Source organism: Corvus kubaryi, unplaced genomic scaffold, assembly GCF_017639235.1.
Source record: "Corvus kubaryi isolate FWS band 111438036 unplaced genomic scaffold, C.kubaryi_AGA036_p1.0 37394, whole genome shotgun sequence".
In the NCBI taxonomy this organism is placed as follows: Eukaryota; Metazoa; Chordata; class Aves; order Passeriformes; family Corvidae; genus Corvus; species Corvus kubaryi.
In genome coordinates, this window is record NW_024581133.1 from 12,704,532 (window position 1) to 12,726,059 (window position 21,528).

The window sequence follows — 21,528 nt, forward strand, 5'->3', positions numbered from 1 at the left end:
CATCCTGGTGCTTTATCTTGGTACCCTATCGCGGTACACCGTGTGCCCTGTCACAGTGTCCTGTACTGGTGCATCATTACAGTGCCCCATCCCAGTGCTATGTCCCAACGCCCCATCCCAGTGCAGTGCGTGTCCCCTCGCAGCTCCTAGATGCACAGCTGCAGAGCTTGTGTGTTTATTGTACAAGATGAAGGCGGGGAGGAGCTGTGGGTGCCATGTCCCACCCTGGGCCATGCAGGAGCCCCTCCCCTGGGGCTCAAGCATCACACAGCCACCTCGCAGCACCTGCTGCCTAGACAGGGCTCTGCTGTGCCCCCAGGCACTGCCATGGGATGGATGCAGGGCCCCTGGTGCTCCCTGTCACCGGTGCTTCTTGCGGATGGCAATGAGATCCTGGTGGATGGTGCTGAAGCTGGGCCGCTTGCGGGGGTCATACTCCCAGCAGCGCTGCATCAGCTGGTACACTTCCTCAGGGCACTGCTCAGGAGGGTCCAGCCGCGTACCTGGGGCAACAGGGATGGGGACATGGATCACCAGCCCCTCATCCCCACAACCCCATCTGGTCCATCCTAGAGGCACAGCTCCACAGTGCTGGACCCACAGCTCATGGTGGCCCTCAGGAGCCACACCCAGCCGTGTCCCCTACCATTCTCCACTGCCTCCCGTGTCTGCTGGTTGCTGAGGTTGGCATAGGGGACAGCTCCCAGGCTGAAGGCTTCCCACAGCAGGATCCCAAAGCTCCAGACATCACTCTCTGAGCTGTATCGGCCTGGGGACATGGGGCAGGACAGATGCTGTTGGCAGGGGACACCCATGTCACCACTGCCCAGCTGTGCCCATGCTCCTGCGGGCTGAGGTGCTCTGGGTCTCTGCTTCCCTCCCCAGGACCAGGCGCATGGGAGTGGGATAGTGCCAGACTCCTGGCTTCCAGATAGGCTGCCAGGTGCCAGGCCATGCCCAACTCCATCCTGTACCATAATTGAGTGCTTCAGGGGCCGTCCACTTGACAGGGATTTGCTTCATCCCTCCTGTGGAGGCATAGATGCCATCCTCCTCCTCCCGTGACATCCCAAAATCACTGATCTTCAGAGTGTTCCTCTCTGTCACCAGGCAGTTGCGAGCAGCCAGGTCCCTGAGACAAGCAGTCAGCCGTGTGCCCAACCATCCCTGGGGCTCCACCTGGCATGGGATGGGGCGGTGAGGGTTCTAGGGCTCCCCCTGTCCTGCCAGGGCCCACCTGTGGATGCAGTGCTTGCTCTCCAGGTACTCCATGCCGGCAGCAGCATTCTCTGTCATCTTGACCAGCTCCTTCACCCGGAGGTGGGGACCCTCAGTGCGCAGGAAGGTCAGGAAGTCCCCCCCTGTGCCCAGATTGCAGAGCTGGTGGGTGCCCAGGCACACCTGACAAGCTCACCCATGCGTGCGTGGCGACTGCGGGAATGGGGCCACTCACCCTGCACCAGCTCCATGACAATGTAAATGGGCTGCTTCTGCGTGCAGACACCGATGAGCCGCACAATGTTCGGATGCCTATACTGCTTGAGAATCCTGTGGGGACAAGGATGGGCACTGTGAGTGTAGGGGGGCCTGGCTGCCCTGGGCACAAGCCACTCGATGCCATCCCCAGGGCACTCTGCCCAGCCAGGCCGGGGACACAGCCCTCAGCACGAGGGTGCTGCAGTCCCAGCAGGGTCAAACTGCTCCAAGAATGGACAGACGTGACAGGACAAATACAACACCCACACAGACCTGGCTTCCTGCAGGAACCTGGCCTTGAGCTCAGGCGGAAGGGTTTCCCGGCAGGACTTCACAGCAACAGGGGTGTTGTCAGCACGTAGGCGTCCACTGAACACCTCCCCAAAGTTACCCTTCCGAGACACAGGAACACCGGGCTTAGCTCACCATGTGGCCCAAGGCAGCCCCTGTCCTCCCCTGCCCTCCTGTGGGACAGTCCTGGCTGCCCGCAGATACCCTGGTACAGCCCTGCCCTCCCGCAGACCCCACAGCACCCCATCTCACCCGGCCAATGCGTTCCCCCAGCAGCACGTCCTCGTGGTTGAGCACCCATTTGTCCTGCAGCAAGCAGACACCAGTGAGCTGTCCCCTGGCCCACATACCCCCACAGCCCCCTCTCAGGCAGAGCCCCAAGTCCAAGTCCCCCTGTCTAGCTGGAGAAGCATGTCTGTGGATCTCAGCCCAGCTGTCAACAGGAGAAAGGGCCGGGCAGAGCTGCCCCTGTGCAGGGGGCCCCATCCTCCTCCCCACTGCCTATATCACCTTGGGCACAGCCCTGGCCAGGATAATGCCACTCTTGCGGGTGATGGGCTGCTGGCTCTGCAGGAGGTGCTGGATGAGCAGTGGAATGGTGGGGAAGCTGTCACCCTCCAGCCGAAACATGTTCTGCAGAGAGGGAGGCCGAGGGGTTGTGATGGGCAGGAACCTGTGCCTGCCCATGCAAGGCCACCCCAGCCATGTCCCCTGCTTGTGGTCACTCACATTGACAGACTGGATGATGAAGTGCCGAGGCTGCCCATCCCACAGCACGCTGAGCACGTACTCCTGCTTGCCCTGGCTCTCCCTCACCAGGAAATCCCCACTGCAGGTCAGCAGCTCCTGTACCTCCGAACGTGGGATGGCCCCGTGGTACCAGACCTGCTGGCACAGCGGCTTCTGCACATCTGGGATTAGGGGCACAGGGGGTGGCAGCTGGAAGGAGACAAGGTGAGCCCAGCCATGCACACTCCTTAGTTGTGCTGGAGGTGGGGCAACAGTGGTGTCTGGAAGCTGTGCCCAGGGCAGGTGGGAGCAGAATCTGGAGGTGAGGAAGCAGGGCGGGGCTGTGTAGCCAGAAAGGAAAGGGCAGGCTCAGCAAGGCAGCTGGGTGGAGAGCAGGTGGCTGGAGGCACCCAGGAACTCACCGAGTACTTTGGGCTGAAGATGCCCGTGATGTGGTTCTTGAGGGTCTCTAGTGCACTGGCCCCACTCCGCTCCTGCTCCTGGAAGGAGGCATGGGCTGTGCACCAGCTGGGGGGGACCCCATCCCTGCAGCTTCCAGAGCACGGGAAGCGAGACTGACTCACCGTGGAGGAGATGGACTGCTGATCCTCTGGCAGAGGCAGGGCGGGAAGGGGGTCCCTGACGCCCAGCTCCGCCAGCTTCCTGGCCAGCAGGTCCCGCTGCACCTGCAGCTTGGCCTGGGCACAGAGGCAGCCCTCGAGTTGCTGCTGTGCCTCATGCAGCCCCTGCCGCCTGCCCAACAAGTGCACCCTGGGGAGGGGACAGGGCAGTCAGCACCCGCTGCCCTGGCCCCTCACCCCCCTCTGCTGCAACTCACCGCTCGCTGGGGCTCCGGCCCTGCTCCTCATCATGGATCTCCGCCTTCAGCTCCCGCGTCTGCTGCTCCTTGATACTCACAGCCTCTGTGGCGGCCACCAACTCCTCCTCAACCGACGTCAGGCTGCAAGAGACATGTGCCAGCATGAGGCTGAGCCCCTGCCCCTCACCTGCCCCTGCCCATGGCTGGTCCCACTCACCAGTGCTGGACACTCTCAAGGGTCAGCTCATTCAGCTGCAGCTCCCCAGGCACCAGGTTCTCTGTGTCCTCCAACAGGCTCTCATCAAAGGACACAGTTGGTGGCACCTCAGATTCGTACCTGTGGGCACCCAGCACAGCTCTGCCTCCACTTGCCCCTTGCCGGCCACTGCCACCCAATGGCAGCAGGGCCATACCCGGCAGAGAGGCTGCGACTGCATGGAGCCATACTGGTGGCTCTGGATGAAGCTGCTGTACTCAGTGGCAGGGTCGATGGCCTGGATGGCACTGGCAATCTCCTGGTGCATGGCCAACATATCCTCCTGTACCAGGCTGCTGATGCTGCAGTACTCCCTGAGGATCTCCTTTCTGTGGGAGCACTGCTGGTTCTGGGGGGCCATGGGGGTGCCCAGGGGTTGGAAGTGGGGTGCAGGGCACAGGATGGGCAGTGGAGCATGGGATGGGCAGAGGGGCACGGGATGGGCAGGGGGGCAGGCAGGGCTCTTACAGGACGAGGACCATCTCCTGCTGCAGACTGTAGAGGGACTGATGCAGGCTGGGCAGTGCCCGCTGGTAGTGGTGCTGGTGGTGCAATGCAGCCGCCTGCACAGCCAGCACATACTGGTTGTGCAGGGCATAGAGCTTCCAGAGGCTACGCACATACTTCTCCTTCGCCTTGTCCCGCTCCTTGTCTGTGGAGAGAGGCTGTGGAAAACCCCAACTGCCAGCACATCACCTGTCCCAGCACTGGGGCAGGGGTCAGAGGTGAAGGCTGGGAGAGGGTCCCAGGGCAGGCAGGGGGACCAAGCCTGGAGCGGTTACACTGTGACACAGGGATGCTCCTGACCCACAGCATGGTGTCCCAAGGCCCCCAGACTTTTGCCTGGCTTCTTAGGGACCAGGCTGGGCCCTCCTCTATGCTGCCCACCCCCAGAACCCCCACCCGCTCCAGGCTGGGCTGTAGTTTCCACAGAGTGTGGGGTGCTCCAGCCATCCTTGACGCGTGAAGGAAGCTGGGAGGTCACACAGGGGACAGGGGCCAGGCTGGCACCTTTGCTGGCCTCCTGGTACTTGCGCTTGGCCTGGGCGCTGTCACGTGCCAGGCTGCGGTACTGTGCCTTCAGCTTCTCCATCTCCTGCTGCGTCGTCTGGAGAGGGACACAGTCAGGGAGTGGGTCCAGCACATTCTCTTGTTCTCCTGCTGGCTCCAACATACCCGGCTATACTCCTGGCTGAGCTGTTGCCACTGCTCGCTGAAGGCCTTGCGCAGCTGCTGCTTGTCGCGGATGAGCAGGCTCAGCCTGGCCAGTGGCCCCGCCGCCAGCTCCTCCGCATGCCGCCGCAGGATCTGGCTCAGCGTCTCTGTCCGGCTCACTAGCACCCACCAGGACTGCAAGAAAGGGAGTCAGGGATAGCACAGAGATGGCATCCTCCAGCACCACACTGGGCTCTGCAGGACACAGTCCTACTCTGGGGCATCCCTACCTTCTCAATCTGACCACCACGATCACCATGGAGCTGCCAAGTGCCCTCCTGCTTTTCCAGCTGGGAGAACATGTGGTGCAGCATTCCTGCATACTCCCGGTCACTCTTGGCCCGCTGTGACATCCACTTCCTCATCAGCTCCAGGAGGCGCAGCTCCCCATCCTGCAGCCGCAGCAGTGCACTGTGCCCCTGTGGGCACCACAGCTCCGGCCCGAAGCCCATGGCACCACTGTCCGGCCAGGGGAAGTCTGCGGAGCACCAGGACAGCCTGAGCCACAGCTGCTGCCCTGCACTGCCTGCACCAGTGGCCTTTGCATTTCACACCCTCCTGTCCCATCATCCGGTCTGTGCAGCAGAGATGACCCTCCCCACCCCCTGCAAACAGCCTTGCAAAGCATTTTCAAAGCAGAAGGATGAGTGCTCCAAGCCCTGTGGGAGCTGGGGCCTGTGGGGATGGTGCTGGGAAGGAGGAAGTGTGGGGTCATACCCAGCAGTGTCACCTCTGCCATGCACATGGCTGCTCCCCAAGGGCAGCGCGGCTGTGCCCCCCACCCAGCACCAGCCCCTCCTCTCTGGCAGCTCCAGCCCTGTCCTGTCCATTGGCACTGTCACCTCTGTGCCCACAGTGTGGGAGGTCCCAGGGGCTGGGACACTGGTGGGAAGCCAGCAGGAGCAGAAGAGGGTGCTGAGCCCCAGAAAGAGGTGCTGAACCTGGATACATCCCAGCACACACGACTCCAGTAAGGCCACTGGGAGCCAAACTGATCGCAGAGGCAGTCCCAGGGTGCCATGCCCTGAAGCAAGAGTGCAGCAGAAGCAGGAGAGTGCTGGGGCACCTCCCTGTGCAGTGCAGGATGTCGCCTGGCACAGCCCTTGACCTCACCAAGACCGCCCCCCCCAGCCCTACAAAGGAGTCCCCTGTCCCTGCTAGTACCCCACCAGGGCACAGTCCTTCCAACCTACGTCTGTTGCAAGGTCTTCGTTGTGAGGCTGCTGCTGGCGTCCTGCTGGGGCCGGGACTGGCGCGCTCTGGACCTGGTGCAGCTCTGGCTCTTGGGGAGGAACAGGAAACCCAGTGCTGACCATACAGCCATTGCGAGATTTCCTGCACTTCCTCCCCTCCCTGCCAGTCCCCGCGCCAGCAGCTGACGCCGGCACACAGCTCTGCTGCAGCTGGGCAGCTCCCAGCCCCACCACCCCTCTCAGCTGTCTCCGACCAGGGTCTGACACCACCAGGTCCAGTCCTGTATACCTAGGGCTCCACTGCTCCTCTGGAATCTTCACTCAGCACCAGTCCCACCCAGCAAAGCCCCCTCAGCCATGCCAGGTTCTGCCTAACTCTTCGCCCCACTCCATGCTCCTGTGTCTCCAAGAGACTGCAGGACCTGAGGGTGCAGTCCCACTAAAGGGTGGCCACCTTGTCACCATTCCCAAGCCTGGCCCTTGTGACTGTGAAAGGCTGCAGGACAGAGCACCCACTCACGGACACCCACAGTGCCATGCCCCAGCCCTTGCTGCCAGCCTGCATCCACATAGCTAGGACCACAACTCCCTGTGGCAGCCCTGGGCACCTCCCCTTCAAAGAGCTTCACTGGTGCCACGGTGGCACTGCTCAGCCCTGGCAGCTGCATCACACAGGGGCAGCTGCCACCACCACTGCCACTGCCCAGTGGCACAGCCCAGGTCAGCTCCACTCAGCTCAGCCTAGCCACCGCCTGGCTGTTTTGGCCTGAGCCCTCTCCTGTGACTGCCAGGGAGGCCCCGGCTCCAGAGGAGTTTCAAGGTCACCTGCAGGACACTGCCGAGCCGATTCCACTTTTAGAGGAAGCCAGGGGAAAAGCGTGTCAGGCGGGAGCTTTGCTGACTCGCCTTCTTATAGCGGAGCAATGTGGGGTGGTCACGCCCTGGAGCAGCTCCAAGGCACGGCATGGGCAGGAGCTGCCACCGTACTGCTTCTCCCACCCCCAAGATCCCTTCGGCATCCCCTCAGGCAGCGTGGGTCCCCCCCGCCCGGGCCAGGCTGCTCCGGGCCTCAGGGCCGGGCGGCTCTGCATCTGACCGCAAGTGCAAGCAGCTCCCTTCTCTGGAAGCCCCGATTGCTGCCCGCCCCCAGCCCCGCCTCGTGAGAAGAAGAGCAGGGGGAGAGCCGCAGCCCGTGCATGCCGCGGGGAACTCGCTCCTGACCACAGGAAGCCGCTGCGGCCCCAGACACAGCGCAGCTGAGGGACTCCGCAGAGAGGAGCTGCCTCTGCGATGGAGCGCAGCCCCAACAGGCTCCCTTGCGGGGGCCGGGACCCCGCGGGGGCTCGGTGAGGCTGGGGTGGGCTGTGTCTGCAGCTTGGCCACAGCATGAGTGGGTCCCGGGCCCAGCCTGGACATTCCTGCACCAGGGGCATCGTGTTCGGGCTGCAAGGTGGTGCTAGACGCAGAGACTACAGCCGGACCCCAGGCTGTGGTGAAGGGGCTGAGCCTACATGCTGTGAGATGGGTGCAAGGTCCCCAGGCCTTTCTCACACACCGCAGCTCCTGCCCAGCACCGGCTGCTGCGCACAGCCAGGGAAGGGCAGTCCCGGGCTCTGGGGTAAAGTCTGCAGGCAGGGCTCCACCAGCCCAGCCCCTGCAGCTGCAGAGCAGATCTGGCTGCCCCTGAGGCCCACAGTGTCCGCGGCCAGGCTGCTGCCCCGGCTGGGGCACCCACAGCATACAGAGCACAGGCAGCAGAGCTGGTTTGCATAGTTCTGAACATTTAATAACTCAGTCTCTCTAGCGTTATATCCACATCCATTAAATTAAAAACAGGCTCAGGAGGCAGCTCCCGGCTGATTAAATTACAAGAAAAAATTACTGTGCACCAAAAAGTTGTTATAGAAAAATAGTCCTGTGGCCCCCGGCCAGTGGCTCCGTCCGTGACTGGTGCAGGTGGGAGCCTGCACCATGGCCCTGGTGTGCGGCGGTGGACGGCAAAGGGGCTCGTGGCACTGGCCCCCAGCCCGCGGGGAAGGGGCAGCAAGGGAAAGGGCTCCAGCGGGGAGCAGAACGGATTGTCACCAAGTGGGGGCAAGGCACGTTGGGGGGCTAGGGCTGCAGGAATGCTGGGCGCTGCCCAGCACAGGCAGGACGCAGGCAGAGCTGGGGCAGTGCTGGCACTGGCGCTACCTGACAGTCCCAGCCAGCAGCACCTACAGCCCTGCCCAGGGGCAGAACACAAGGGGCCCAAGGCAGCCCCCCAAAGCAGGGACTGTGGATGGAGTCCCTGCCCAGGCTGTGGGCTGTGCCACGGGCACAGGGGCAGGCAGTGCCCAGCCCGACGCTCCCCAGTGCCAGGGCTCCTACCTGCTGCAGGCAGCCGCAGTGGGATGGGCAGGCAGTGGGCAGCAGCAGCTGAGGCCTGGCCATTATTGCTGTTGAAGGGCACGGGCAGATAGGCCCAGGGGAGGTGGCGGGGAGCTGGGACACAATGAACTGAGCCTGGGACACAGCTCCACAAGGGCCGAGGGTGGCAGGGGGATGCTGTGGCACAGGTTGGGCTCAGCCCTGGTGGGCAGAGCCACCCCTGCCCCAGCCAGCCCACCTTGAGCCATGGCAACCCAGGGACCTCACACACTGCCCACCCTGGAGAACTCAGAGGACCCCAAGCAGCAGCCCTGTACCCAGAGTGGGAGACACTGCTGCCTGTACAGGGCCAGGAAGTGTCAAGGACCCCACTGCCACCAAACACCCCGGCACGGGGCACAGGATGGACACAGGGCCAGGAGAGATGGTGCAAGACTGGGACGGTGCTGTGCTGGGGATGGTGCCTGCAGGGCCATGCCTGGCTGCCCAGACTGGGGCTGAGAGACGGTGCCAGTGGGTGGGAGCCCCCGGCTGCTGCAGTGCAGGAAGGGGACAGGGGCAGAGTCCAGGGCCCCTCAGCCTCACCTGCCCCAGCCCTGCGGTGCTGGGCAGGGAGGAGGGAGGGGCAGGAGGGCTCATCAAAGGGCACTTTGGTCTCTGATGAAGGCAGTCCTCTCGCTGTGGGCCTCATAATCCTCACCGTCCGACTCGGAGGGACCCTCCTCCTGCCAGATGTCAGAGGGGAGCCCCTTGTAGGAGATGATCCCGCTGTCCAGGGCATACACCTTCACACCCCGCAGGCTGAAGCCTGAGCGTGCTTGCAGCACCAAGAAGATGGTGACAAAGATGATGACGATGAGGATGCAGCTGAGGCTGGCGATGAGGACAGGCAAGTTGACTGGAGGGGGGGCCTCAGCTGGTCCCTCGCCATCTGCCAGGGCAGGGGACGCACGGCTGCTCTGTGTCTGGTGAGAGCAGGAGAGGTCCAGGCTGCTGAAGTGGGAGTGCGCGGGACAGGTGAGGCACTGGTTGGGGCCAGGTCCCGCACAGGTGGCACAGGAGGGGTGGCAGGGCAGGCAGAGGTGGGGCGCAATGGGCTCCACGCTGTTCTCCAGGTTGTAGTGCGTGCTCTGGACACCAGGCGCAAAGCCAGGAGGGCAGCGCTTCAGGCAGCTCTTCTGATGCAGGTAGTACCCCTCCTCGCAGACTGTGAGACAGACAGGGTCAGCATGGGCTGGAAGCTGCCTGTGCCCCTATTCCCTCCCTGCCATCCCCACACTCACCAACACAGGTCTGGCTGGGGGTCAGGGTCTTGCAGCCGCTGCTCTCCAGCTGGTTGGAGAGGCTGGGGGAGTCGGTGGCCGTCCCATACAGCACAAGCGTGAACTTCGTAAGCGTGCCTGCAACAATGCAGGGTGAAGACTTCAGAGGTGCCCACAAGACCACCCATGCTCAGGACAGGCACAGGGAGGGGGGCTCACGCTGGTCCCCCATCCTGGCTGCCAGGGGACAGCAGGGCTGTGCCCACCACCTGGGAGAGTGCCTGTTGTGGGGCCATGCACAGGGGCAGGGGGTCAGGTGAGCTGGAATGGAGTCTCCTGCTGCCTGGATTCCTGCTGACCCAGAGGGGCTGCAGCACCATCCCACCTGCCCAAGTCCAGCCTCTCCCCAGCCAGATCACCCAAAACACCCAAGGTGTTACCGGCCCCTCAGCTCAGGAGCAGGAGGGGAAGCTGGGTGACCACACAGCTCGTATCCCAGACTTGGAGGGAGGCAGTGGATGGGGAAGCACACCCCTACCGTAGTTGTTGGCATCACTGGTGTTCTCGATCTCCAGCACCCACTCCCCAGAGGGGTCCTCATCCCACGAGTGCGTCGTCATGAAGGCCCAGTCATTGAAGCCATCAGCCGAGAAGTCGTGGGGCCTGAGCAACAGAGGCAAGATGTGGGTGTCAACACATCCCAAACTCACCCATGCCAGCCTAGGCCAGGGGCCAGCCTGGGGCACCCCACAGCCCAGCACCTACCTGGCAGCCAGAAGGGTGGAGCGGGTGCCCATGGGGCTGACCAGGTGGATGGCCAGGTCCCCCCGCCGGTTGTAGGACAGTGTCAGCCTGGCCTGCGCATGCTCCAGCCGGCTGATGTAGTTGGCTTTCCCTAGGCAGGCATCCACTTTCCGCCGTACCTCGAGACGTTTCCCAATGTCCCTGCCGAGGACAGGCATGAGTGAGACCAGTCCCAGACCAGGGGGACATGCCACAGTCCCCATTCCTTGCTGTGGGGCTCTGTGGCTGTCCTGGGGACTGGGCACCAGGGCAGCTAGAGCAGGAATCAAACCCACAGTGGGTCAGAGTGGCACCACCTCCATGCCATTCCCAGATGGGTACAGGAAACAGAAAGGGTGCCTCAGCTCTTGGGCATGGCGGGGGGAACTGGGCTGCCCAGTGCCGCCTCCCCAGCCGCCACTCCATGCTAGCCCTGAATAGGCCCTTTATTCACACACTGCAGGCCAGCTACACCCTGCATGGCTCAGCCAGGGATGGGACGGGCAGAGTCATCCCCATCCCGCTGCTGGTGCGTGGCCACTCCCCACCACGATGCTGGCCCTGCTGCCAGCACAGGATGTGCCTGCCCCACACAGGGCTGGTTCCCCAGGGGCCCAGCCCTAGCTCCCTTCATGCACAGGAACATGATCCCCCCCACCCAGGAGCCCCTAGGGAGTGCCCTGGCCACAGACAAGACTGCACATGCTGCACTGTGGCAGCAGCGGCCAAGCAGGAGTCAAAGGAGCTTCTGTCTGCCCCCTGAAAAGCCCCTCTGTCCAGGGATGCCTCGTGCTGGCTGCACCCCAACCACAGTGCCCCAGTCTGCCCACATCCACTGGCCCAGCCCCACAGCAGGGAGGCTCATCAGTGACATCAGTGCTGGATGGCTGGAGGTGCCTTTCCCAGCTCTCCCCAGGCTCTCGCAAGAGGATGCTCCAAGGGTCTCAGCAGCAGTTCAGTCTCCAAGATTCTCCCCACTCCCTGCTCTGGGCCCAGAGGCTCTCAAGCTCCTGTGCAGAACAGATGCCGAGTGATCCTCTCCTGGGCTCACCAGCCCATACCTGGGCTCTGCAAGGATGTCAATGACACACTTCCTCTGAGGTCCCACCGTGGTCCAGTTCTTGGCCAGGCTCACCATGGCCCCAGCATCCAGCAGGCCGTAGCCATACGAGTGGCTGACTGTGGACAAAGAGGGGGTCAGCGCTGCTCCTGGGGGTACCCGGTGGGGGATGTTTGCCTGGCCACGCGGCATGCTCACTGAGCCCTTCTGCCTCCTTCACCCCACAGGGCTGCCAGGGCACTCTGCCTCAGCACCCCAAGGCTAGTGGTATGAGTAGGACTGGGAGACCCTGGTCCCATCCCAGCACCCCAGTACCTTTGCGGCCGACGCCATTGGTGACCCAGTCATTGGCATTCAGGTGAGCTGGCTTGGAGGTCTGCACCACCAGGTGCTGCATGTCCCGCCAGGTCAGGTTCTTGCTACAGGGAGACATGGGGCTCAGGTCAGTGCTAGTTTCTGCTGGCCCCAGGCAGGTCCATGTCCAGGTGCCACTGCTGCATGGGGCTGGCGCAGCCACCCCCGTCCAGCCCCCTCTGTCCTGCCCTTACTTGGCTTCCAGGGCGAGGGCGATGATACCAGCGGCCAGGGGTGCCGAGGCTGACGTCCCGGTGTGCAACTCGGTGCACTTCTGTCTGAGGTCAGTCGTCACCTGTGAGGAGGAGTGCCAGGGCAGGAAATGCTGCAGGCACATCCCACCCCCTGAGCCCCTGGCCTGCAGACAGCAGCAGCCCCCACTCACAATCTGCTTCTCATTCTGGTTGCCACTGCTGTACGTGGTGGCGAGGGTGGAGGAGCAGGCCTCGCTGTACCAGGGCACATTGCCGTACTGTGTGGTGCTGCTGATGGACAGCGTGTAGATGCTGTTGGTGTAACCGTCACAGTTGCAGCTGTCATGCTCGCGGCCCCCATTCCCAGATGCCCAGACGAAGATGGAGCCCAGCCCGCCTCGGCCCTAGCAACAGAAGCAAGATGAGGGCAAGCACCAACACTGCCACACACAGGAAGCCCCAGGCTGGAGCTGGGGACAAGCAGATGGTGCCAGCCTGAGCTGGACAGACAGAGCAGATGCAGCTGGGACACAGGGGACAGCATGACACCCCAGCGGGTGACACACCAGGCAGCAGGAGGCCCAGACAATGTGAGGCTTCCAAGAGCCAAAGTCTTTTTCTGCTCAGAAGTCACCTGGCCTGACTCTGTCTGCGTGGGATTCCAGTGCCTGGCAGAGCTGCGGGAGCCCACAACACAGTCCTGGCCATGCCTTGGCACCCAAATGTGGCAGCTAACCTCGCAGAGGACACAACAGAGCCAGCGTGGCAACACACGCATCTCTCTGTAGGGAATCATGACACAGCTCCCCAGGCAGGCGACACTGCCAGCACAAAGGGACAGTGGGGAAGGACGGGTGGAAGAAGCGAGGGTGAGCACAAAACCAGACAAGAGCCAGGAGAGGGCTTGGGAGAGGAAGGAGACACCATCCCACGCAGGAGCCCTCATGGCAGTGAGATAACACCACATGGGAGGAGTCCTGATTCAGAGCCATCGCACAGGAAGAACAAGAAAAACTAACAGAGCCTGATCCCAGAGATGGGCTGGCATATGGCTCATCCCGGGACAGCCAGGGTAACAACCAGGGCAGGCAGAGGAAGGGAGACCTGGGGAAACGGCAGGAGTCAGGCCAGCGCTCTCCCAGCAAACCCGCCTTCTCACCTGACTGACCCCACGGAAGAAAGCCTCCTCTGCCAGCCGGGCTGGGCCATCCACAGTCTTGCCATCGTCCTCAGGGCCCCAGCTGGCACTGTAGATGTGGATGTGGTTGGGGTTGAGGCCCAGGGAATGGGCCTCCACAGCATCGGTCACCTCCCCATCCAGCATGCGCACACCTAGGGCCAGAGAGCAAATGTCACTGGCAACCAGCTGGGGCAGAGTGGCCACGGTGCCGCTGGTGAGAACCCTCCAACCCCTGCTGCCACCTGTGTCACAGGCTGTCACAAGGCTGCTCCAGTCAACAGTGCCGAGGGGAAGTGGGCAAATCGGGCACTTGGAGACTGTCTACCTTAGCCACCGAGCCCCACTGCCCTTACTTCATGCCCGCGCTCCACAGCTCAGCTGCTCCTGCGGCCACCCAACGCCCACAGGAACCGGCACAGGGCAGGGCAGCACCTACCTCCGATCCTGGCATTGTACGCCACACCAACACCACAGATCCCGTTGTTTGCCACAGCAGCCACTTCCCCAGCACAGCGTGTGCCATGTCTGCAACCGAAATAGGACGAAGCATGCTCATATAGGGTGCGAGGAGCACAGGGGTGGGTAGTGGCTGCAGCCCCAGCAACCCCGACCTGGGCTCCCTCCTGTCCCCTCAAACCAGGTAGCCAATGAAGGCTCCTCCATCTGCCCTCCTGCTCCAGAGCCAGGGCACTGAACAGCCCACACTGGCTCTGGGCAGAAAAAGGATGCTGCTCATGTCAAAAAAAGGAGGTGAAGGGTTCCCCATGGGGCAGAAGTATGCTGCCAGCCTCACAGCTTACAGAGCCTAAGTATGGCAGGGACTTAGTGCATGGCCTGCTGGATCTTCAACCCTCCCTCCTGCCTCACCTGTTGTCATTCATCTGCGTGTAGCGGGGCTGCGGGTCTGGGTCCTGGTCATTGACATCAAAACTTGCCCCTGGGTCCTGGAAGACACATTGGGCACTTGGAGACCGTCTACCTTAGCCACCAAGCCCCACTGCTCTTACTTCATGCCTGTGCTCCACAGCCTGAGGCTGAGCTGAGCAGGGTGAGCAGGCTCCAATCCCACCTCCATGTCCCACCATGGTGGGCATCAGCCCTGTACCTTGCAGCTCTGAGTTGCCCTGCATGGACACAGCTGCCCAGACCAGCTCCCATGGCACTCTGCCCTGCACCATCACCCAAACTCACATAGTTGGCCTCCAGGTCAGGGTGGTTCTTCTCAATGCCGTCATCCAGGATGGACACCACGATGCCCTTGCCTGTGTATCCCTGTTCCCAGGCCTGACGCACATTCAGATCCCGCTGGTTTGTGTTGTACTGGCAAGAGAAGCCTTGGCACTAGGAGATGCACCCAGCCATGGGCACTGTGATGGGTGTGTGCCCAAAACCCACCCAGCTCCCATCCCGCTCTTCTGTGGGTCGCGACAAGGAACCTGGGCACAACTAGCTGAGAAGGGCTGCTCTGAAAGCAAGACTGAGCCCCAGACTGTGCTTGAGTCCCACAGACATGGCACCCTTTGCAGAGATCAGGCTTGTGCCCAAGCTCCAGGAAGCAGAAAGAGGCATAGACTCATTCCTGGGCCAGGCAAAGGGCTGTACCCCTTAGTCCAACCCTGGGCTCCCCCCAGCCCTCCCAGCACTCCAGCCAGGAGCCACAGCTCTGCAAGCAGAGCCTCCTCCCTGGGGTGTTCCCATCACATAGCACCAGGTGGCTACCCCAGGCTTTCCCCCTCCTCTCCTTCTCCCTCCTGACAGCATAGCAGCCACTGCATAACAGCAGTTCCTAGGTTGCCACATCTGCGTCCCCAAACTCGCACCCGCAATCATGAGCACATGCCCTTCCTCACCCGACACTCACCAGGTACCACTGCTGTGGGAACTTAGGGTCTGTGGGCTCCATGAAGACGTCTCGCTTGGTCCTACGCTTTGCCACCTGTTGCTCCAGCCACTGCACCTGAGGGCAGAGAAGGCATGGGGTCCCCCGCTGACCCCTTATGCCAGCACCTCCCCACGACCCCAGTCCTCAGCCTGCCTGGAGGGGCTCTCCCTGGGAAGCTCACAGTCAGCTCTGGCCTAGCAGAGTATTGGACCTGTCAGAGCTACCGCCACCCCCAGCCCAACCCTCCAGGCCCCCTGCCTGGCTGTGCCCTGCAAAGGCTGTGCTTCAGTGGAGCGGGACGGTCAGAGTGCCAAGCTCCACTGAGACACGGGCTGCCGAGAGCTGCCACACCGCACCACATGCCCTCCAGGGCCTGGGCTGAAGCCCGAGGATGGGGAAAATAGCAGCCCCCCCACACCACTGCTCTGGGATCTGTTTATTGCCCTGCACGCCTTGTCCTGCGTACAAGGACACAGAGCTCTCCTGGGCCTGGGACTGCAACAACCCACAGGCCAACGACGCTGGCTCCACCAACCCCCTGCCCTTGCCAGACACGCGGTGGGCTCCCACCTGCTTCTACCAAGGAATGGTTAAGGCAGCTCAGCCCTGTCTTGTGCCCAGCACTGGCTCATGAGCCCTTGCAAAGTGCCCGGGACCAAAGCCAGGCCCTCCTCACTCATACCTGCGGTTCCCTGGCCAAGCGGCTGTGCCAGGGCTGGTGGGGCGAGAGGGAACGCTTCACCACACCACGGTGCCGGAAGTGGTAATAGTCGCCAAAGATCTGCAACAGAGAAATGCTGCTCATGGGACAGACATGAGAGCCTGGTTGCCCCGATTCTCTACATCCCACATCTGCAATCCTGAGCTCCAGGGCTGCCACGCACAGGCTGGGTCCCCCACTCCAGAGTGGCTGGTGAGGCTTATGTTCAGTACACTGGGCAGGACCTCCTGTGAGAGGCTGTGGCACCTGGTGACAACGTCCCTCCCAATGCCAACCAGCTCCTCCTGGAGGAAGGTCCCAGAGGCTCCAGGCGCCACACCCCAGGTGGTCCCAGCCAGAGCAGGGTCTGCATCAGCCTCTGCACCTCTGGACAGAGAAGACAGGCTGCTGTCTTCTCCCCAAGTGCCCCACTGGAACACCCACCCAGTGCCAGCCTCTATCAGGGGCACAGCCAGTTTGAGTGGGGCAGAGCAGGGGGCATGCAGGCATCCAACCCCAGCGGGGTCCAACTTCCACTGCCAACCAGCTGTGCTGTGCTCACCCCAGCTCCGCTCCCATGTGGGGACAGCCTGGCCTGGGACTCCAGCACAGCCCAGCTGGGGCAGGATGGGAACCCAGCACAGCTGGTGGGGCCAGGACACCATGCCGCCACCCAGATGGTTATTTTTAAACCCCAAGCCCTCTCCAATGCTGTCATTTCCGTATCCCCTCCCGCACATCCTGGGGCTGACGAACACAATGGCCCCACCCTGGCTGCCCTGGGCCTCCCAGCCCAGCAGCTTGCCCTAACTGGGGAGAAGGGGCCAAGCACCCATCCAGCCCCCTGGGAGTCACAGAGCCCAGGCAGCAGCCACAGGCAAGATCCAGCTGCCCAGGCTGTGCCAGAGCTGGTGGGGCTGGGCTGCAAGAGCTGTAAGAATATGAGGATCTCATCCTCCTCCATCTCAGGCTGCCCTAAAACAGTCTGTTTGGGGCTAACAAAGCTCCCCAGCTTATTAGAGCTCTGCAGATGTGCTGCCCATCTGGACAGACTGGGCTGAGCAAGGTGCACCCAGCTGAGCAGCAACCTCAGGCTCGGGGCAGCAGCTGGCTCTCCCAGGTAGGCACTTCACCAGAAACCCCGGACCTGTTCCTCTGGCACACCGTGTTCTCCCAGGACAGCCCAGGATGCCTGTCAGTTCAGAGCCCTTGAGGAGGTGTCAAGGTACAAAGCCTCTGCACGGGGCTGGTGGGGGAATGCAAGCTGCAGGATGGTTGCCCTCCCCCAGCATCCCTCACCCACTCCAGGGATATAGACAGAGCCCAGATTGTTCCTGCACACAGATCTCAGCTCTGACTGGTCATCCAAATGGATTAGGTCTGCACTGACACTGTGGTGGCAGCCAGGAGCTGGCCAGCCCACACACTTCCACCCTAATCCCCACCGTCCCTGTCCTCAGCAAGGGCAAAGCAACCCCCAGCACCATGTGTCCCAGGTGCCAGTTCAGTGCTGCTGCCCAACCCCTGGCTGCAGCTCGCAACTATCCTGGCCAGTCCCACAGCTAGAAGGCTGCCTGTATGCCTGACCACTGCCCCAGGAGTGGAGCAACATGCTGGACCTGCAGCCCAGCAGTGTGGGAGGCAGGAGCACCCTCTGCCAGGATGGCACTGTCCTGCCAGCACAGCCCAGGGATGGCACCTGCAGTGCCCTTCCCCAGTGATCCCAGCCCCAGCAGCAGGGGGCAATGCCTGTACCTCCTTCTCTGCATAATCCCAGCAGTGCAAACCCCCACACGCTCCCCTCACTGCCACACCCAGCCCCCACCTCTGACCCACGACCACCCACTGTCCCCTGTGTCCTCCCTCAAGCCCTCCTCAAGGCCACTGGCACCAGCCATGGACCTCCTGCCCCAGGTGCCACTGGCTCCCACCCCACAGGCAGCAGGGGATCCAGGAGTATGCCAGGACAGCACAGCTTTGGGGACAGTGCCCAGACCCCAGGCTGAGACCAGGATCCTCTCAGATAAGGACCCAGGGGTCCTCTCACTGGGGCACTGCCAGATGCACCCAGTCCCCCCCCTCCCAGCCTGGCTGCACATCCTGTCCCAGTGGCACATACCCCCAGGAGCAGCAGTCCAGAAACCTGGGAGGGAAAGCCAGGCTTTCCCTGGCCACACTCTTCCCACTGGACCACCATGACCACTCTGCAAAGCCCTGACCAGCCAAACCCTGTCCCGCAGCACAGACACTGGGACGGGCTCCAGAACAGGAGAAAACATGCCCAGACCAGAAACTCCTTCCACAGCCTGGGCTGCTGCAGCACGTGGGGCTCTGCTTGCAAGGGCACGCTCACTGCTGCGAGGTGACAGAGAGCCAAGAAGAGGTGCCATCCTCCAGCCACAGAACCACAGTGTGGGGAGAAGACAAGGGCAGAGCTGGCACAGAGCCTCTGTGGCTCACAGGGATGGAACTCATGACAGGCCTGGGCTCCCAGCTGAAGCACATGGTCCTGCACTGTGGAGACGACGCCACAGAACCAGTGCCCCTTGGCCCTGGCAGCCAGGCCTGACCTGGCACCACAGCATGATGGGAAGCACTGCCAGGAGCAGGCTGATGGCACCTCAGCCCCATCCCCACTCAGAGGGGTTTCATCAGAGATCCAGTCCGGTGGGACATGCCACTCTCTTAGTCCCCTATGCATGGCAGCTGCCCTGGCCGGACAAGTTCTTTCCCCTGAGATCTGTTCTGAGCCACTTTCATGCTGACAGCACCTGTGTAAGGCCATGCCATGGCCCACCACAGCACGGACACCCTCAGTGGGGCCTAGCCACAACCCCCACAGTTCCCTCCTCTGGCACAAGTCCCAGAGGACTTGGGGCTCCCTGACCCAGAGAGCCCTGAGTACCCAGTTCAGATGCAGGGCTCCTTTTGGGTGGCAGGACAAGGTCCTGCTGGCTTCTGCAGCAGCCACCTTCCCACTGCCACTGCTCCCAGCAGCTGCTCACAGCGAGGTCCTGACACCACAGCCACCAGTTGTGCAATTTCCTCTGGGATTTCACCCTGCGCTTCCTTCCCAGAGAAACAGCTCACTCCCAGTACAGCCAGGCGCACTGCCTAGTCCCTGGCTGTCGGCAGGGAAAGCTGAGTGTGGTGGGAACCTGCTGACACACCCTCTGTCAAGGACACTTTAGGGGTAAGGATACAGCTGCTGTCAGATCCCCTCTGGAGATAGCTCAGAGGCTCCTCTGCCGTCCCGCTGAGCTGAGGCCACGCTGCACTGGGCAGCTTGCTGTGGGAAGCAACAGTGGAAACTGCAAACTTTCCCATCCATCATCACACAGCACTCCCAGTCCAGTTCCTTCACACTAGGATGGGCTTTTCCTCCTTCCCCATCCAACAGGCAGTGTGCTGCGCCATGTTGTGCCATGCTATGTCACCAGAAAGTCCCAGTGACAAGGGGAGGCCCTGGAAGTTCATACAGTTAATTGCCACTATCGAGTCAAGGCAGCAGATGCTGGAAGGCCACAGCAAATGGGCACAAACACAGTGGCCCTGCTGCCATAAAGAGCAGCCCCTACAGCAGCTCCGGGACTAAACTCAGCACCTGCCCAGACTGTGGCAGAGAACACTAGTTCCATGAGAAGAGGGAAGCAGGAGACTTACCGGGCCCAGGTTGAGGAATCCATGCTTCCTGGCCAGCCTGTCAGCCTCCTGGGGTCCTGCAGGGACGAGCACAGCCCAGGTGTTGGTGTAAATATGCTGGGCCAGCACCTCCTGGGCCAGGAGAGTGAGGGCAACCACCAAAGTCCAGAGCAACAGCAGCGAGCAGGGCCTCAGATCCATCAGAGTATCGGGGTTCCTTGAGCTGGGGAACAGGAGGGTCCCAGGAGCAGGAGGGTCCCGGGAGCAGCAGGTCCAGCAGCCTCCCAGCGTCAGCACCCCGAGGCACACCGGCCTCTCTGCCCTGCTGGTCCCAGCTCAGCCCAAGCCCACATGGGGCCAAGCCCACAAAAGCACAGGAACAGACCGTCCAGGACAGAAGCACAATCTGCAGAGAGACAGGACAGTGGTCAGGCCCAGGGCACCCTTCCACAGACCTAGGGAGGGCAGGCTGCACCATGCTGAGACATGGGTCAGGCATTGGGCAAGGGGGCCCTGGCACACAGCACCTGCTGGCCACAATGGCACACTGACAGCCAAGGAGCTGCCTGGCTTGGCAGTGTGCCCACATGTCTGCTCCTGCATGGACATGCTGTTTACCTTGCCTGTTACCCAATGTTTGCTTATAAACAAAGGGAACCAACCAGGAGGGGAGGGCACCAAAGGAGGGGAGAGGCAAGGCAAGGGACACTGTTCCTCTTGCTGCCACTACCCCTGCTCCAACTGGGATGGAACTATCTGGGTACAGAGCTGGGAGAAACTGGCATGGGAGGCCTGCCTCTCCAGTCCCAAGGGGAGACCAAAGGACATGTCCCCAGGTGCTGTGCGAGGAATCCCAGCAAAATGAGAGACTGGAAGAAAGAAAGTCAAGGAGAGCTCCTGATCTCCAGCTAGCACAGCCCCAGACTCACATCTCTACAGCCATTGACCAGGCAGTGCTTGGCAGCCGTGGCAAATGCTGTGCTGCTTGTCACCAGCAGCAGCTCAGCTCTGCCCTTCCTCTGGAGCACAACATGGTGACACCGGTGTGACTCATCCCCGCAACCGGGTGGAAACCAGGACCAGGAAAAGGGGCACACTGTCACCTCCAGCATGAACCCAGGGATGCCCGGGAACAGCTCACACCTTGTGGGAGGCCAAACGCAGGAAGCTTGTAGGGAAAGAACAGGGAGCGACCCACCCAGTGTAAGGGAGCCCACGACATGATGGTGCCAGGTTGAGCTCCACACCGGGAGCTCCAGAGGGACCCTAGAATATCTGGTCATGCTTCAGAGACAGCTGGAAAGGTGAGAGCCGGCAGTGCCCAGAGGAGCCACATCCCCCTCCGTCCAGAAGCGACCACAGCGAGCTGGCAGCCTGCGGTGCTGCCAGAGGAGAGAGCTCCTAGGAGCCGCCAGAGACCTCGCCGTAGGCTCCGGCACAGACAGTGCAGCGACTCTGGCACAACGGGGTTTCCCCATCAGCGACCACACCTCGGCCAGCCGCGGGCCGGACCGCCCCGTCCAAGCGCCCAGAGCCGTGCGCACCCGCCGGAGGCTGTACCGGAGCCCCGGGTGCCAGACTGCTAAGGCCCAGAGCACGGCACAATGGAACACTATCTGCCATGGTCTACCAGTGTCCATGCCAGTACCTGGCCTCCGGGCCGGGCAGTTCCCACACCTCGCTAGTCCCGGAGCCAGCAGCCGTCCCGCTCCGGCGGTGACCGCCGCACGTGGGGACAGTCCGGCCGCCGGGGGAGAGCCCAGATCCCGCGGCGCCTCCCCGCCAGACCCGCCGCCAGCGAACCACCGCGTGCCGGGACAGCCCGGCCGCCGCACCCAGCCCGGAGCCGCGCTCCCGGCTCCGCACCGCGGCCCGGCCGGTGCCCGCTGCCCAAGGACCCAGCCCCGCACAGCAGCAACCCAGTGGTCCCGGGCTGAGCGGCGGGCCCGGGCCTGCACCCGCGGGGCGGCTCCAGCGGCGGAGCTCCGGACGGCGGCGGCCGGGCTGGGGCGGGACGCGGCCTGGCTCCCTCTCGGCCTCCCGCAGCGGCGGCTCCGGCTGCCCCCGCCGCAGCCCCGAGAGCGGCCGCCCGGCCCCCCACTCGCTCCCGTGGACCGCCGG

General features: G+C 62.7%; 2 protein-coding genes across 8 annotated transcripts in view; both read right to left on the reverse strand.

The window, feature by feature from the left end:
• Positions 1-159: 159 nt before the first annotated feature.
• On the reverse strand, positions 160-7,066 carry FES (FES proto-oncogene, tyrosine kinase). 6 transcript variants are annotated; one of them, XM_042039106.1, is made up of 20 exons: positions 6,806-7,066; positions 5,981-6,069; positions 5,018-5,265; positions 4,749-4,922; positions 4,584-4,680; positions 4,041-4,224; positions 3,764-3,901; positions 3,534-3,653; positions 3,335-3,457; positions 3,081-3,267; positions 2,919-2,996; positions 2,497-2,706; positions 2,278-2,400; positions 2,020-2,073; positions 1,750-1,868; positions 1,454-1,548; positions 1,238-1,361; positions 975-1,132; positions 647-769; positions 160-503 (listed from the first exon to the last, which is right to left on the reverse strand). In XM_042039106.1, the coding sequence occupies exons 3-20, from the start codon at positions 5,237-5,239 to the stop codon at positions 361-363; spliced, it is 2,472 nt and encodes an 823-aa protein (XP_041895040.1). In that variant the 5' UTR covers positions 5,240-5,265; positions 5,981-6,069; positions 6,806-7,066; the 3' UTR covers positions 160-360. The 6 variants fall into 6 exon arrangements, with proteins under 6 accessions (XP_041895040.1, XP_041895041.1, XP_041895036.1 ...); XM_042039107.1 differs by having other exon boundaries at positions 5,977-6,069; positions 6,806-6,877; XM_042039102.1 differs by lacking the exon at positions 6,806-7,066 and having other exon boundaries at positions 2,497-2,652; positions 5,977-6,106.
• Positions 7,067-7,741: 675 nt separating this feature from the next.
• The window catches only part of FURIN (furin, paired basic amino acid cleaving enzyme), an 18,975-nt gene continuing 5,188 nt past the window's right edge, over positions 7,742-21,528 (reverse strand). Inside the window, exons 1-16 of one of the 2 annotated variants that reach the window (XM_042039097.1) lie at positions 19,429-19,520; positions 17,885-19,054; positions 15,748-15,846; positions 15,045-15,140; positions 14,375-14,503; positions 14,051-14,127; positions 13,620-13,708; positions 13,163-13,335; positions 12,195-12,407; positions 12,004-12,104; positions 11,771-11,874; positions 11,457-11,574; positions 10,378-10,557; positions 10,151-10,275; positions 9,634-9,750; positions 7,742-9,557 (exon numbers count right to left, since the gene is read on the reverse strand). In XM_042039097.1, coding sequence (XP_041895031.1) covers positions 8,989-9,557; positions 9,634-9,750; positions 10,151-10,275; positions 10,378-10,557; positions 11,457-11,574; positions 11,771-11,874; positions 12,004-12,104; positions 12,195-12,407; positions 13,163-13,335; positions 13,620-13,708; positions 14,051-14,127; positions 14,375-14,503; positions 15,045-15,140; positions 15,748-15,846; positions 17,885-18,550 — 2,856 coding nt within the window. In that variant the 5' untranslated portion in view covers positions 18,551-19,054; positions 19,429-19,520 and the 3' untranslated portion in view covers positions 7,742-8,988. Of the gene's footprint in view, positions 9,558-9,633; positions 9,751-10,150; positions 10,276-10,377; positions 10,558-11,456; positions 11,575-11,770; positions 11,875-12,003; positions 12,105-12,194; positions 12,408-13,162; positions 13,336-13,619; positions 13,709-14,050; positions 14,128-14,374; positions 14,504-15,044; positions 15,141-15,747; positions 15,847-17,884; positions 19,055-19,428; positions 19,814-21,528 lie in introns of those variants that run through there. The other variant, XM_042039098.1, reaches the window with a different exon arrangement.

Bases quoted from the DNA above. Each gene is read 5' to 3' on its own strand.
- FES (XM_042039101.1), bottom strand. From the start codon at position 6,103: ATGGTCAGCACTGGGTTTCCTGTTCCTCCCCAAGAGCCAGAGCTGCAC. The intron at 2,707-2,918 runs GTGAGTTCCTGG...GTCTCCTTCCAG, and splicing joins TCTTCAGCCCAAAGTACTCG to CTGCCACCCCCTGTGCCCCT. The intron at 2,401-2,496 runs GTGAGTGACCAC...CCCTCTCTGCAG, and splicing joins TCATCATCCAGTCTGTCAAT to AACATGTTTCGGCTGGAGGG.